The sequence below is a fragment of the Thunnus maccoyii genome, chromosome 18, assembly GCF_910596095.1.
Source record: "Thunnus maccoyii chromosome 18, fThuMac1.1, whole genome shotgun sequence".
NCBI classification, from domain to species: domain Eukaryota; kingdom Metazoa; phylum Chordata; class Actinopteri; order Scombriformes; family Scombridae; genus Thunnus; species Thunnus maccoyii.
The window spans coordinates 14,162,161-14,179,575 of NC_056550.1; the positions used below are offsets into that span (position 1 = coordinate 14,162,161).

Consider the following 17,415-nt stretch of genomic DNA (forward strand, 5'->3'; position numbering starts at 1 on the left):
TATAATCTGGTATCAAAATGTTGAAACTGGAAGCATGACCAGCAACACATAAGTCTTCTTTACAAAATGTTTTAATATTTACATCATAAAAGGAATAAAAGAAAGAACAAGGAAGAGATGAAAATGTCAGTTGAAGGACACATGAACAATACCTTAAGACATGGTTGCTGTTGTCTCATTCATCTCAAACCAACGTCTTTCAGTCTTTCACATTAGTGACACACTATAAAACATACTGGTCCTGGGACAAACACACATGCCAAAGTTTCTTTTTCTTTTTACATTCCTCTAAAAAAAAAAAAAAAAAAAAAAAAAAAAAAAAAAAAATCAATAACGGTGGTTCTCTAGGAGTATGAAACTAAAATGACTCAAAGAGCAAGTATTGCTCTTCATTGTTGGAGCTACAAAAGTAAACCAGATTTATTACAGGTCCTCTTTGGAAAAAAACCGGTCAATTATTTTGTAATCGTCTGCATGACTTATGTAACTTGTTACAAAAGTGACAAAGGTTCACATTATAGTTCTAGTTGCCAACTTCTTTTGATATCATAGTTGCACACGTGTACAACAGTGCACAAGGTCAACTGAGTCAGACGATATGACGCAAATATCATCTTGATAACTTAATACTGTACCCATTTTGACACACATTGCCTCTTGTGGCAGTACAGTATAGTGTAATAACTACATTATTTGGGCCTGGCCAAATAAAACAGGCTTGAGGGAAGAAAATAAGCATTTATCACTCTGCTTATGCAAAATACTGCTTAATCAAAGTTCATACAGATTATAAATACATTTTTAAAATATGTACACAGCAAAACAAAAAAAACGACCCATATGAAAATAACCTCATAAAGCCATATTATTACTTATCTCATTGAAATCAGCCGCGCAGGCCTAGTGCAGATAGAGACACGGGGCTTGTTCAGCGGTCATCTCGATAATCACCAGTGACACATGATTCAAATCATCACTATTTGAACAACCTGCCGTGTGGCTTCCTACTGAACAAGCCCGCGGTCAGACCAATCCGAGTTTGGTCGTTTTCCTCTCACAAACAAAGAGACATCTCACTCTGCAGCCAATCAGAACAGCCCGCCACTCCAACCCATCGGGCACTCTGCTTGTAGAAGGTGCATCTATATATATATATATTTATAAAAAAAAAAAAAAAAAAGACTGGGGGGTGGGACTATACTGAATAAACGCAGGGGAAATATCTCTTTCATGCTTCACACTCACACACATTCACACTGCACTGCCCACAAAGAGGACGTGATGGCTCCTCTCTGTGGTCAAACTGTGGCACTGCAATGCATTCTCATGAGGGAATTCAGCTCGGTATGAGAGAAAATGCTTCTTATATTCTGGTAATAATCCGTAAGAAGCGTATGAGCTCTCTACAAGTGCCTCTGATGTGTGGTTGGGTTGGTGGGAGGGACAAGTCCATAAAGTCAGTTTGATATGAATCTGTATGGTTTAATAAATCGGTTCGATAGCTGCATGCCAAAATGCAGGAGACTGTATGGTTGTGTGTCTGTGAGAGCATCTTTGTTGTCTGTGTGTGTCAGAGATGTTTCTATATACAGGGTCTGTCTCTCAGCCCCTCCCCCCCACCCGTCGTCCCTCTAGCTGTTGGTGACAGTGGTGCCGCTGCCCAGCTTGATTATCATTTGCTGGCAGTCGTGGAGGGTCCTCTTGTCTCCCAGCTTCTCCAGGGTGCGGGCTGCGTCCGCCAGCATGCCCACCCTCTGGCCGGGAGCTGACAGAAAGGAGGGGGGAAGGTAGCGGCACGCCAACATCACGGCCTCTGCCTGCTCCCGCTGGCCTGGCCGCGTCTCGCACTCCTCTGTAAACAAAAACACGAAGGATTGTTGTTACTGCGCTGCTTCTTTTTTGATGTCATCAACCACCGACAGCCAATCACACTTGTGCGGTTTCTTGTTTAATTATTAATGTGATTTTGTGTAGTAAACAACTGGGTTGAAATAGACAAGAAGCTGATTAGAGCCGCTGATTGCAGCCATTCAGTGTCTCTCCGCTCACAAAAAGTTTGATTTGAAAAGTGGCAAGAAAACACAAATCTGAAAAAATGTATTCTGTATGTATCTTTTTTTTTTAAACAACTTTTTTCATTAACGCTACCTGAGAAGAGCTTGCAAACTAACTATGCAATGTCATCAAAATATTTCACTATTCTAATCGAATCTAAAAAATGAAATGCCTGATGAAGGTTGCTTGACTGAAACGTGGCTATTTAATAAATTTACCATAAGTGCCGACAGCGTGTGGGAGTCTTGTATGCACCTGCCTGGTTACAGGTGTGCAAAGATCACTGTTTTTTGGCATTATGTTATTAGAATCTCCCATACTGTTACTGCACTTTAAACACAGCAATCTATTACCCATATGCAAAGTAAGTGGAAGCCTGAACTGAACTTTTGCAAGGTCTTATGAAGTTGCCCTATTGCATTGTCTTTGCATGAGAGATGATGCACACACTGCATGACCCCCAACTTCTCCAAACCCCCAAAAACATAAAAGTTGCCCTGTGTGGACAAATACATAATATATATATTTAAAATAATCAAAAAATGCTGCTTACAAACAGAATTATTTGAGTGAATGAAAGATAAAAATCAGAAGTACATCCACCCCCCCGCGCACGCGCGCGCGCACACACACACACACACAAACACACACCTGTCTTGGCTCCAGGCGTTGCTCTGCGTCGCAGCGAGCGATCCAGGAGCTGATGTGTGCGGGTGGGACTGGCCCCCGCCATCAGCCTGGCTGTAGCTTCATGAAGGAACAACTGGAAAGAGATGGAGGGAAAAAAAGAGATGAGAGAGGAGAGAGGAGGAGGGACTAGAGCGAGTGATGATGACTCATAGCGAATGTTCAGCTCTACCTCAGAGAGACTTTGAAGCCTTGTGAACAACGCTGCTAAACACTTGCCTTAGGGATGTGTGGGTATGTGTGCTCCCAACACCTCCCAGCTAATTTCCACAGAGAATTGTACTGACTGCCTGCAAATATGTGCACAGGATGTATCTGCATTTATATGCTATGTGCTTCTCTTAGTGTGTTCCCATTTTGTATTTGAGTTCAACGTGCCTTTTTCATTCCGGGAATGTGGAGCACGGAAGAATCTGTCTTATACACGTTGGTTTGTGAGCATTATAAAAGTATATTCTTGTGAGTTTTAATTGCCTGACAATACAAACGCACAGACACAGGAGCTGCGTTTGTGTGTTCATCTTGTTTTAATAATTCAAATGTGTGTCAGTCATCAGGTATTCAAACTGAGTGCGCGTATGTGCTCGACTGAGAGGGAATTGGATTAGAAAAAAAAGTCAAGACAAAATGAAAGTTTGGATAGTTTTTAAGTACTAAAATGACTTAAAGTAAAACGCGGTGATCGACACCGTTATACGTACTCTTCGCATTGCGGGCCTGAAGCTGTGCGCCAGCTTGCGTAGGGAGCTGAGATCTTGCTGAAAGCCTTGGAGCTCAGGCGGGGAGGCCTGGTGGACCCCCGCGGGGCCGCTGGCGCCCACTGACCCTGACCCCACAGGACTGGTCCCCTGCTGCTGCAGACGCCACACATTGGTCCTCATCACCAACAGCAGGTCACACAACAGCAACTGGACAACCTAGAGAGAAATGAGCAGGATTAGGATTGATACAGGAAACATTTCACTGCCATAAAGGCCTGGACCACTGCTGAAATGTAGTAAAGTGTCAAAATATTAAATAAATTTTATTGGCGTAGTGGCTGGAAACATAATGTCTGTTTTTTTGGGAGAAATCTGACTTTGAAATTGCTTGTAGTCTTAATTTACGCATAATGATTTGGATTAATTAAAGTTAAAAATCCATGACAAACAATTAATAGATATACCGGCTGGCCTGAAGTACAACAGAGTTCTACTCATGAGTTGAAGGGCATTTTCAGCTCACTGCGTGTGTGTTCTGCCATTAGTGGCCCAGCTCTGTGTTGCACTGCAGGTACATTGCACTCCGCTGAGACACACATGCAATGCAACTACAATGCACCACAGCTCTGACCGTAGATGTGCACACACTGCGAGCTACCTATCCACCAGCATCACCATCTGCTGAACGCCAGAGGGTAGGACACGGCGCTATCACAGAGCGGAGTTGCTACGGGGGGGATTCGCTGTCTGTGGTGAAGAGTGTGGCTTTATATTGTGAAAAGTGTGTGTGTGTGTGTGTGTGTGTATACTTGAGTGATTATGTGTGGGCGATTTCCGCTGTTTACAGATTTATACACACACACATGTGTGGGCACATCTGTCACGTGTGTGTTTTTATATTCTTGATGCAGATGCCCTCAAAAAATGTCCCTCAGAGGAATAATAAACATCAACGACTTTTATGAGGACATATTTGCAAGTGTTTGTGTGAATGTGTGTGTGAATATGTGTGTGTGTACCTTGTCTAAACTGGAGCTGTGGCAGTGTGGTCCTAGGTTGAGGCTGTCTCGGAGCAGGGCGCTGGCCTTGTCGCTGAAGCTCAGACTCAACTGGCAGTTTTCTGGCTTGGACAGCAGAGCCCGCACCGCCCTGAATGTGTTCAGGCACGCCTTGGGCAGAAGACTCCTGACAGAGCGAGTGACAGAGGACACAGGTTAAAGGAGTGGAAGCGTGCATGTGTGTGTGTGTGTGTGTGTGTGTGTGTGTGTGTGTGTGTGTCCTCTGCTTGGCATTATCAAAAGAAAAAGTTAAGCATCACACTCTTTCGCTGGCTATGTTCAACCTACTCTGCGTTCTGCAGACTGCGGGGCAGGTGTTCAACTGTCGGATACAGTCTCTCCGCTGCAGCGTCATCTCCTTGGAGCCAGTTGATGATCACCACGGCGACCGAGGACCACCACTTGGAGTGGGGGTCGCAACCTGGAAGTCGGAACAAAAACAAAAACAGTCACAAGGTGAGAGACACCCGCAGACGAACAAAAGTGCACATATTTGAATCCCCAACCGCCCACTTTCACATTTAACATGCATGAATGTGCGCACACGCGAGACAACTGCTGTCTGTGTTTTGACCTCTGAATCAATCTGTCTCTCCCCTCTGGCACAGTCACAACATGTTGAGAGAAAGCAGCCATTTTGACGACTCCCTCATGAGGGAAAACTACTCCATTTAACATTGGAGACACACACACACACACAGACAGACTTCTAACACTGTGTGAGCAACCTGAGGCTCTGCCAAGAAAAGTCTTAAAATCCCCACACAGCCTCCCTCTCCCTCCCTCCTCTCAAGGTGATCACCGATTTGACAGCGCTGAAGATAGATGAAGCAATATAGCGGATGCCTCCCTTTCACCTAGCCCCCTTTCGCTCAGATCAGTGATCAGTGAGGACAAAGTGAAGTAGTGGGAGGGTGGAAGTAAGCCCAGTGGAAATCAAGCTACTCAATCTCAATTGTGTAAACTTTATCTCGCTGCTTCTTAGTTTGCAAGCGCATTAAAGTAATGCAACGGCTGGAGCGGGTGAGGAAAAGATGCAGGAAACGCAATTCTCTCAAAGAACGTAAGTGGTAATGAAGCACGGAGCCCAAATCTACACCTGAATTGTTGATGTAATCAAGCAACACAAGTTGGTTCAGTCAGTGAGTGGTAGGTTGCCAAGATTTTAGAAGCTAATTTTGGGCTGGGACTCAAAAAACTGCTGCTATTGGTGATGCTGAACCATCAAAAATAACCAAAAGTTTTCTATAATTTTCAAAGTATCAATATAATATAATCCTAAATTTGAATTTCTTAGTCATGACATGAAAGGCGATTTCATCTTCTGATGCATAAAAAGAGACAAACAAATGAACTGTTGACACAAATGACAGCTGACACACTTACCAGTCACTGTAGCCATGTTGGAGCCGATGGCGAAGGACTGGGAGGTGGCACCGGCCGCATCTGATGCACTAATCAGCAGCTGGAGATACTCCAGAGCATCAGCGTACTCCCTGAGGAGTGACACACACTGAATGGTTATTTTGCTGCCAAACCAACATACCATGGTAACTTGATAATACTATTATACAATCTATACTATCTTTTCATATTTACTTCAGTTCTGTCAAAAAAGTAAACCACCACTTGTCACCAAGAAATTCTAATGAAATGTTAGAATCAAAAATGCTTTTTTTTTGGAAGTGTTTGTGCTTTTTCTCACCCTTCTCCCTGGCTGGGGCTTTTCTCTCCATGTGGCTGGGCAACACAGTACAGAGCCTTCTCCAGGAGGTGTTCTCTGAAGGCCTGGGTCACCTGGGCCAGAGGATCCACTGTAAGAGCATCAACAAACCATTAACATGAGAAATACAAAATGTTTGTGTGTGCATGTGCAAAAGACAGGTCAAGGCTTTAGGTATCAAAATTCAAGAGGATTCATCACAGCCAATTAGCCATTATACAAAACAGTAACAGTTTGTCTACACTGACCGGTATTGCCAGCCTGACTGTAGATGCTTTCTTTTGGGGTGTTTCGAATAGCCCAATCCCCATCCACAAAGAAGCGGTGACCTAGTGGGTGACAGAGCCACTGCATAGCCGGAGGCACACTGCCACTAGATGACAGGCATGCCTGGCGGGCACTGCTCAGGAACACACGCTGTAACAATAAATAACAGCAGCCAGTTAAGTTGTGCTCTCTCTTATCTTACAAAACGTGGACATTACACAGCTTAAAGTTGACTAATCATATTTACTAATCAAATTGGCAAGTCCCAGGGTCATTTAGAACCCGTGATAATTACAGTAAATGTGGGAGAAAGGCAAGACAACTGAATGAACCAAATGTCAACTCAAAAACTACTTACTGCCAAAATAATGTACCACAGGCAAAAAAAAAAAAAAAAAAAAAACTGTGCATGTTCATAGTGACACGTGTCTAAGCAAGAATATTGCTTAAATTTGCATAATATAAATGAGTGAGCGATATGCATGAACACGTGTTAACTAAAGCAGACTTACGGAGGTGAAATGCAGGATCCTTGGCAGGCTGGCTTTGACCCTTAGAGCTGCAGAGACATAGACTTCAGCCAGAGAGGCTACAGGCAGACAGGAGCCAGCACACTCTGCCAGGTTCACTGCACTTAGAGCCATGTGCACTGCTGAAAGGTGGCTCCCGTTCAGCTTCCCTGCACACAGAGATGGAAGACAAGAAATTAATCACTGTTTTATTAAAAATATGCCAGAGAACTGCTCTGCAAGCTGAGAAAATGTGCCTGCTGACATAACAATCGTAAAAGGAATCATAAAAAAAGAGGCTAACGTCTGATACTAATTACTCAAGCTTAATGATTTTGCAACCTTAGTATAAACCTTTTATTGGCACTAAATCAACATAAGCTGGCTCTTCAATCAAAAAGGCAGGGTTAAGTTGCTCTTTAATCACTCTGGATTCTGTCACTTCAATGTGTCACCCTCCAGTGTTCAGTCTACCACGCCGATTTAATTTAGAACCAGGGTTTTTCCCACCAACCGACCTGTCATGTGTAGCTGGTGCAAGCGGTGGTAAACCAGGGCGGCATCACGGCTGCTTTTGCAGGCGTCCTCCTGCAGGGGGCGGTCTGATCGCAGCCCTCCAGCTCTGGCAGCCAGCCAGCGGCCCACCCAGAGGCGCTGGAGGCAGAAGCGTAGCAGGGACCAAAGTGCAGCGCAGGCCAGGTCCAACTGGGAGGTGGGTAAAGGACGACCTAGAGCCTTCAGACAGGTCCACAGGTTTTGACTGGCCTGGGCAAAATCCCCCTGGGCAGGATAAAAGAAATTGATGATGATGATGATAATGATGAGTAAGAACAGATAAAAGGTGAACCAAGGGGAAGTGTTTCTTTAGAATGTAGTGTTTTCATGATATTCCTATGTAGCAATTAGTTAATTATCTGCGCACTACATGCATTTCTTATCTAGATCATCTTCTCTGCTTTTAAGTCATTTAATGTACTTATGTGTATCAACAATATAAACATACTCTTGCTAGGTCCAGGTCAGCCTGCTTGCGGTGCCTCCAGAACAAGACAGAGGATCCAGAGTGCGGTCTGGTTACGGGCTCTCCATAAACCAACAGACGGATCAGAACTCCTGACACCAGGATCCCATTCAGTAGCCATACCAGTATAGTTGGCAGCATCCAGTCCATCCAGCCCCACGAGTCAGCTGCAACAACACACATTTCTGTTAATAAGCTATAAACATATGTGGAGTCATCATTTATAATACTATAAATCTTATGAAATCGCCTCAACTATTTCGAGTGACAGTGGCATGATTCTTTCTCCCTCCCACGCAGCATTTACCTGTGATGTCCACGCCCAGAACACTCCTGCCTGCAGAATGGGTGGTGGTGGCTGCAGCATCAGCAGCTGAGCTGCTGCCGGGTGAGCAGAGCAGGGCAGCCAGAGGGTTGAGGGAGAGGAAGAGGAAGGTGAAGGCACACAGTGCCATGCGGGAACGGTCCAACATGCCGCCAGCGCTACCGCCAGCTGCCGATCTGTTCAACATGCCCACATTTGGCTGGCAAACAGAAGAGAGACCAGAGAGATTAATTTGTGATTTAAAAACTCAGATAATAAAAAAAAGACAGCCGTTACGACATTATATCACTCTGACTAATAATAATAATAATAATAATAATAATAATAATAACAACAATAATAATAATATACTGAGCTAATCCCTCAATTCAGCATATTATTTTATGTTAAAAATCTGTATTGATAAGGAGTGTTGATAAAACCCTAACCATACACATCCCCTACCAGCATTACTGAGAGTAGATTACTCAGCTTTTCTTCAACCTGCTTTCTGTTGTGACTATCAACAAACACAAAGGGAATTGTGAACATGTTGTACAAAAGTAAAGCAGGGCCATTGCAGCTTTTGCAGTCTCTATATAGTGCACATAGCCTCTACATATAAGGAGGAGTACATCATGGCATGACAGATGTACAGAGTTACTGCAGAAGCATATTTCAGCCTTGAACACAACAGATTACAATTATTTAGATATTTAAATGACTTGTAATAAATGAGCAAGAGGGGATTCAATGTCTTGCTTAAGACAATTGTATGAGACTCCTAAGTCAACTAAACTGACCCTTTCAAATGTTGTTATGTCTAGCAGTTTAAGTGAAGCGCTGCATACCTTGGTGTCCTCCCCCATTGGACTGTCAGGCTCTGAGTCGCTGCCACAGTGTGAGAAAGAAGTGGGGGAGCCCACGTCAGAGGCTGGCGGGGTGGGCAGCTCGCTCTTCACATCAGCCTGTCCATCCACCTCCATGGCAACGAGGTCCTTGAGAGACTCTGAAGAAAGAGGAAAGATGAGGTGAGCAGTTAGGGGTCAATCAGCAGAACAAAAGCAGAGACATCTTCAGCCTTAAATCCTACTTATTTAGAGGTCGTTTTATCATTTCAGGATAACAGCAGCTATCAATAGACCTCATCATGGAAGGTCAACTGAATGACTTCCTTTAGAGGAAAATGTGATAAATCGCAGAGAAGCCGTTACAGAATAAAGACGAGAGGAAGGTTTTAAGCACGTACTGTTTTTCTGGGCTGACATTTTAAGAGCCATGTTCTCCTGTTTGAGTTTCTGGTTGGACTGCTGCAGGTAACGGATGTAGTCGATGGCTTTCCTCAGCACTGCAGACTTGTTGAGCTATGACAGAGTATAAAAAGAAACAATAATACCTATAAATAACTGGTAAATAATAAAAATCATATTGTAACATTTTTCAGAATTTGACGCATATCACCTCTGAGTACACCCTAACACTGATGCCATGGCATTGCAGTAAAGATAAGAGATGCTCTTTCCTACCTTGGCCTCCGTACCCGCCACCAGGTCTTTGAGCTCGATGATTTTGTCGTTGATGGACGAGCGGTAGCGCTTCTCAATGGCGTTGTGAGCGGTGCGCTTCTCCCCCTTGTGTACCTGGCCGACTGGCTTACCGCTGATAGCGATGCGGTTGATTGGCAGCTTCTCAGCGTCCACCATGACAGGCACCGTGGTCAGGATGGTGCCCCCGCCCATAAAGGCCTGAGGAGGTACGCAGGGTGGGATGGGAGAGGGGAGAAATAGGAGTAGAACAAAAAAAGTAGACAGTTGGGTGAAGAATTTGCAAAGGAAAATTGTATTTCTCTCTCTTCACTCTCACAAGTTCTTTTTATGGTCAAAGGAATATTCGATCACCACAGTTTAGATCTTAATCCTCTTTGCTACAAATTGGTTGTAAAGGTGATTATGTAAAATTGAAACTTTTCTATTATTGCAGCTGAGAGATTTGCATTGGATGAGTGAATGACATTACCAAAGTGTGTTGTGTGATCAGAGTTTAAACAGCACACGATGTTTCTACCTGCAGTGAAGTGCTCTGTACTGGGGTGGTGGTGGTGGCCAGGGATGTGGGAGAGGCCACAGTAGTAACTATACAGGGGTCATGCTTCAGAGTGGTCAGCAGCAGAGATTCAGCCTTGATGAACTGGGGTTGAAGCAACACCTGAGAAACACACGAATCAGGACAGATACACAGATGTTAAGTCTGCTTTTTGATTCCATAATACTCAAAAACAAGAAATGCATACAAGTCAGTTCAGGTTCGTTCAGGTGCCGGTCTTGTACACTTACAGGTACTTGCTGTACATGAGATGTGATAGTCTGAGTCGGTGGGCTTGCCGACGTTGCGAGCAGAGGAGAGGTGGTGGTCAGCCCTTGGAGCTGAGCCTGAATGGCCACTGGTTGAACAGTTGGAGGTGAGGATGACAAAGTGGTGACTGGTTGGCTCACGCTGCCTGGACTGCCAGCTGGAAAAATAGTTACGAAACAGTGAAGGAAATTCTACAGTGAATGAGTTCATTGCTAAATTGCTTTCCATTACATAAGTATTGCAATGACTTTCTTTCATCTATTCCATATTTGTACTTAAACTAAAAACCATGATGTCACTGAGCAATGAAGGCAAGAGAATATTAGATGTTTGTATTGGTTTATGAAATGTACCGATGCAAATCAAGTAGTAACAGCTTCTGTTGCTGCAATTGACATTGTGGAAGTTATAGATTATGGGTTTGTAGACCACTAGGTGAGCTGCTATCTCATTAGAAATAAGTGATAGCAACATTCAGTGCGTCACCTTCTTATCAGCTCCAACGGGGCTGGTGATTGCATCCAACTATGAGTAACAAGGTTGGGGAATTTCTTCAATGAGTAATAAAAACTTTTTACTGCGTCTTGAATGTGCAATGTGTAATCTGCTACATTTCCAAACCATTAAGCATTAGTAGGTTTTTTCAGTGGACATGGTTGGTGTGTATATTTATTTTACACATACAAATTAAAGGAAAAACCGGTACAGGTCTGAATGCTTGACCCCTACAGTGAAGGGATCTGGTGGCTTTGTTATGCTTTGGGGGGCATTTTGCTGACATATTCTGGGTCCACTTGTCCTCTTAGAGGGAAGGTCACTGCAAATCAATACAAAGTTGTTCTGAGTGATCATCTTTATCTTATGATGAAACATTTCTATCCTGATGGGAGTGGTCTCTTCCAGGATGACAACGCTCGCGTCCACAGGGCACGAGGGGTCACTGAATGGTTTGATGAGTATGAAAATGATGTGAATCATATGCTATGACCTTCACAGTCACCAGATCTCAACCCAGTTGAACACCTATGGGAGATTTTGGACGGATGGAGCAGACAGCGCTCACTACCATCATCATCAAAACACCAAATGAGGGAAGATCTTTTGGAAAAATAGTGTTCATCCCTCCAGTAGAGTTCAGAGACTTGTTGAATCAATGCCAAGGCGCATTAAAGCTGTTCTGGTGGCACATGGTGGCCAAACACCTTACTAAGACACTTTATGTTGGTTTTTCCTTTAATCTGTCACCGGTCTGTGTATATATATATATGCTGCAATGTGTACATATACAATGGGTGTTGCCCAGACAAAGCAGTTTCATTTAGCTTAAAGATGTTCACACTGCTGAGCAAAGTCTATTAGATTAGGGCAATCAGCTGAGGTTGAATAACCTAGTGTCCAAGTTTAAGAAATGCAATACACATGAAGAGCCACCCTTGTTGGGCTCTGGGGTTTAATTTGGGACACATTTCCAAACTGGCATGGGAAACACAAATCTGATTTAAACTACATTGGCCCTGGCTTTGTAATCCTTTTAAAAGTAATTAACTATTTTAGCTGCAGGTGCGTACAAGAGGCAGCGGTCCAACACTATTTATTCTTGTTGATTTCTAGCATTTCCCTCCTTTTTAAAATAGAATACAGAAGTAGCTCTCCATTCTTATATTATTTACTGTGCATCAGTTGTGATAACATAACAATGTGCGCCCAAGAGTCATACATACAAGAAGAAACCTATACAAGCATTGTTACAGCCAATTCGCTGAAACACCTACCAAACATTACAGCTCCTGTTTGCTAAAGAACGCAATGATTTATTCTTTACAAGCCATTTTCAACTAGTTTTTCACACTGAATATCTGGTTTTGTACCTGGATTTAGTATTGAATTGATCCAATAACAGACACACAGTACCAGACAAAAGATTGAACACAGGTGTGTCTGAACTTTTGACTGGTACTGTACAAAGCGAGAAAACCCGTCACTGCACAAAGAAAATAAGACTATAACCTGTGTTAAAACATCCCAATGCCTTTTTAAAGTCTTAAACTCGGATTATCTACCTTTTACTCACAGCACAAGGATAAACTCTCATCACCATCAAATTGTACTTACCTGTGTAAGTGTTTGGGCTGCTGTAGTTGGTCCGAGTCTGCTGGGTCTGAACCTGAACTTGAGCCTGAAGTTGTGTCTGTGGCTGAGGTTGGGGTTGAGGTTGAGGTGGAGTCTGTGGTGCAGGAGAAGTGAAGAGGGCCTGAGGCGTGGAGCTGAATACTGGGTTCGGTCCTGGTGATCCATGAGGTGAGGCTGCCTGAGCCGGGGGTGACTGGCTGAGAATGGGTTGGGGCTGTTCCACCTGGGGCTGTCTGAGGCTCTGAGCCTGCTGCGGGGAGGCTGGCTGCTGCCGCGGGGTGGAGTTGGATACCTGGGCCAGGGGGGACTGCTGGAAGGTGGGTGGCTGGAAAACCTTGTCTGGGGTTGAGGAGCTGCGGGTGATGGGAGGCCCCAGGAGCGCATCCAGGTGGGGGCTACTGCTGAGGATAGAGGAGGAGGACGTAGATGGAGGTGTGGTAGTGGTGGAGGGAGGGGCAGCTGAGGTGATGGACTGGGTCAGAGCAGGAAGCTCTTGGGTGGGGGCAGGTCCTGTGTATGGAGGGTTATCAAACAGTCCTCCAAACTCCATGTCCTGGTTGTTGATGAGCTGAAGCATGTCTAAGGAAGGACAGAAATCAGAACCACCATCAGAACTGGATCCAAATGTATATAAACCAGGCATTTGTTGAGAAACATGGTTTTCAACTACAACAAACTGAATCTCCTGCACTTCTGTCTACATCTCAACCCACATGCACAGTGTTTATAATATAGCCGACCAAAGAAAGCACTCAAAATTCAGTTACAACATATTGTAGTGACTTACAGGGAAATGCAATCACTGTGCTAAAATAGCCTCATGTAAGTAGGAAGTACCATAAATCTAACGTTACAAGGCATTTACTGTAGCATGGGATAACAATGCACTGTTTTTTGGTTTGTGTATCAAAATCAAGTAAAAACAGGTGTAAACCAACAAACATACAAACTGTTCTAAACAAATAGCTGTTCTTTGTTTCAAAACGGAATCACCAAATACTTTATAATCTATGACAAATTACTGTTTGTGGCAACTTCCTGATAATGAAGGCAGATTTTGATTTCAACACATTTTTCCTTTTCATACTCAAACAGTATGACACAAATCAGAACCAAGATTCAATTATAACCAAAAACTGAATCAGAATCAAATCAATTAATTGACCCTCTTCACAGTGTATAATGACATAGATTGTACAAACAGCACAGTCTTGCATAAGGTACAAACTGTTGTGGAAAACACCAAATACACATATACTGTACATGCTACATTTTATTCAACCATGTGCATTCAAGCAATTTATAGTATTCCTGCAGCTGTGGGCCACACTGTTGCAAAATAACTATTAGTAAACTGGTCTGATACATCAGTGAGAAGACATGAAAGAGTTCTTAAAGTTGAAAGTGAAATTTATTTCTGTCTGCAATCAATAAGAGAGATGATTAGGTCATAAGTATAAATATACAAATTCAAATACACACAAAGACACATAAAAAAGGAGACACATACTCAAATACCACAGTTGAAAACAACTTAAAAGATTTCTGCTGTCCAAAAAGTAATTTGGTTATGGGCTCGTGGGTCTGAGTCTGCATGATCTGGGCCTAAGAGATCCAAAATTTCCAAAACGTTTATTTTCCAAAACAAGCTGCTGCAGTTTATTTTGAAATTTTATTTATTTGAGAAATATCATGCTCAATATAAAACCTGACATTATGCTCATCAACACCCTGTTATATTGTGCTCCGGAAAGATGCCAAAATTAATTTTGACCTGAAGCAGCTCAACAGGAACATATTACTCAATAAAAAAATTTAAAAAAAAAAAAAAAATACTGACACTGAGTGTATGTTGTGTCTGTAGTGAAACGCAGCAGCCTGGATTTGTAAACCAGTGTTTTGTATGAGGTGATCGCTCTTGACCAATCAGAGCGCGTCTCAGAGACTTGCTATGCCGATCAGCTCAAGACAGGAAAGAGAGGGAGCGCTGTCTGCACGAGGTTACCATCGAGCAGCATCACCGTGGGTTACTGTCGGTCACATTTTGGGAAGATACTGAGAACGTCTGCAAGATATGCATTACTGCCTATAATATACGCAGTGCAGCCTTACATAAATACACGATGGCTATTACTGTAGAGATGCATATTGGCCATTACAGTAAAATCTCCAGAAAAAAAACACAGAAAATAGTACTCCATGTATGCAATTAACGCTTTCTTCACCTTCCATCCCTAATATTAACACCAAATGTGTGATGAGCATGTGCCAACTTATGAAAAACTAATGCAAACGTAAGGAAGCACGTGTTTATAACTAAAACGAGATAGAAAGATGTGAGACAGGAGGCCTCATTAGAGCGCAGTGTTACAATAATCTATTGATTTCGTGATCATAAAATAAACACAAATTAGTATAAAATGTTTCGATTCGGTCAACTGAGGCACCGTGAACCCAAAGAGGAGGAATGACCGACAGTAACCCCTGTCTGAGGAGCAAGCTGGGGGCGGGGCGCACTCACGACCATTCACCATGTTAGCTTCACCTACTAGCTTAGCTAACTCACCCAGTCTTAATACTATTATTATGCGACAGCATGATTATCACAGCAAGGTCTGACAGCGCATGAAACAAGAAACAACACCGTAAGACCTCTAACGAAACCACACGTTATAAGCTCAGCTAACCAAGAGAGAGAAAGTCATTAGCTGGTCTAGCTAATGACGGCTGAAAGCTACGTTGGGAGCTAAAACCTTCAAAATTGGCGCTGTCTGTTAGCATAAATGAGGTTTTTAAACAGCTTGTGACAAGTATAAGACAGGAGCTACACAAGACTTGATGAGTGAAACACACATGGCATTCAGATAAATTATAACCGGCGTTGTTTGGTTTGGGCTGTTTAGTTAACCTGACTGAGTTACATTATCGTATTTTCTTACCATCAATGTCGCTTAAGAGGGCCGTGTCGATGTCGCTGGGGTCATTAAGCGACAGTGTTGGATCCAGATTATCCAGCGAAGCATCGTCAAACGACAGGTTGTTCATCTTGACTCTTGTGCCCGGCTATCCAATTAATCAGAAACTTCTCACGTCCCTACATTTGCCAAAAAAAAGCTTCAACTCCCAAGTCTACCTTGAAACACGCGCAAAGTGAGGTGCAACTTTTTTTTAAATCTGTCAACTAGCTGCTCACTCCTACCCCCATGATCGTGCAGGGAAACTTGTAAAGCCTAGCACAAACACTGGAGCTCATTCACAGCACTGGAACAAATCCACCTCGCCGATAATGATTGACAGGCGCCGCAGCCAATCAGAGCCCTCGAACTGGATCGTCACGTCACTGGCTCTCAGGGTTGTTTTGATTGTCATAGCAGCATGTGGGCCATAAGGATATCGTTTTATAGAAAAATCTACACTAAGACATGACCATTAATATGCTAGACAAACTATTAGAATGTCTCCGGAATACTCGTATGAATTAATGTGAAAAGTACTGTAAAATAATTATCTACTGAGCACAAATGTGTACTATAATGCAACAAATGCTCATTTATTCCAGTTCTGTATGGTTGTTAATTAATGTTTAGCATTATTATTATTTCACCAAACATTGCATTTTGAGTGAAACAGCATGCATGTGTTTATTGTGGGTTTGCCCCCGACAGCCAATCAAAGCCGAGCAGGCGTGGGGCTACTGAAAGTCAAGTTTGTTTGACGCGGAGCGGCGGCTCCTCCTGTAGAACCAGTGAAAATCGTCCAATGGGAAGCTCAGAAACCGAGTGGGGTGATCTGACGTCACATCTCTGGTCTAGTGATTACATCATGTGTTTCTCTCCTATAATAGTGGAAGCAGCAGCAGGGAAATAACCTGGAGGGATACAAGTGGCCAAAGTACGATAAAATGAGGAAAAATATAATATTTTGTCAAAAAAAACAAACAACTTTGAGACTGGGCACAAATGTAACAATCTATATACTTCATTTATCTCTGTAAAGTAGTAAAATAAAGCTTATTCCAGAAAAAAACATTTAAATTATTAATAATGTAAATAATTGAAAACACAGAATTTTTCAGAAAAATAAGCATCAGATAAATTAAAATTATAATGTGTCACGTGCATACAAAGGGGTCGCCCCACAAAGGCATGTTGGGGAAATAGGTCACTGACCTAGAGTAGTACAGCAAAGTTGTTATCAGTACTGAGGGAGCGGATGAATATTAAAAGCCTATCGGCAGGCCTTGTAGTGTTGGTGATGGAGTATGTTTGCATAAAGGTGAATGTCTTGCTCACTTTTGGAAACATGCCAGTGATGCTAAACAATCAACTATAGGTAACAAAAACTTTAAGAGAAGTAAAACTTGTATAAACATCTGTGTGACAAAAGGAGTTGTTTACATTTTCTGTATGCTAAGCTGTTATGCCAAGCAGAAAGGATGAAGTGTCCATGAACTACTAAATGGGACGGGGTGGGGGGGTGAGAAGCTCATGTGACAATGAATGGCCAGTGAAGTGCAAGATTGAGGGCCTGTTGCATCAGCATGTGCACGAGGAAGTGGGAGATTCACAGACACACAACCTCAACTGTAAAATAACCACAAACAATTGT

General features: G+C 43.0%; 1 protein-coding gene across 1 annotated transcript; it reads right to left on the reverse strand.

Annotated features, from left to right (window-relative positions):
- Positions 1 to 53: 53 nt before the first annotated feature.
- srebf1 (sterol regulatory element binding transcription factor 1) lies at positions 54 to 16,079 on the reverse strand. Its single transcript, XM_042392811.1, has 19 exons — positions 15,747 to 16,079; positions 12,790 to 13,386; positions 10,659 to 10,834; positions 10,390 to 10,530; positions 9,852 to 10,070; positions 9,575 to 9,689; positions 9,177 to 9,334; positions 8,329 to 8,545; positions 8,004 to 8,188; positions 7,519 to 7,780; positions 7,004 to 7,170; positions 6,473 to 6,641; positions 6,207 to 6,315; positions 5,888 to 5,997; positions 4,790 to 4,922; positions 4,463 to 4,628; positions 3,444 to 3,659; positions 2,707 to 2,818; positions 54 to 1,852 (listed from the first exon to the last, which is right to left on the reverse strand). Exons 1-19 carry the CDS (start codon positions 15,850 to 15,852, stop codon positions 1,632 to 1,634), a joined length of 3,579 nt encoding a protein of 1,192 aa, XP_042248745.1. The 5' UTR covers positions 15,853 to 16,079; the 3' UTR covers positions 54 to 1,631.
- Between the last annotated feature and the right edge of the window lie 1,336 nt (positions 16,080 to 17,415).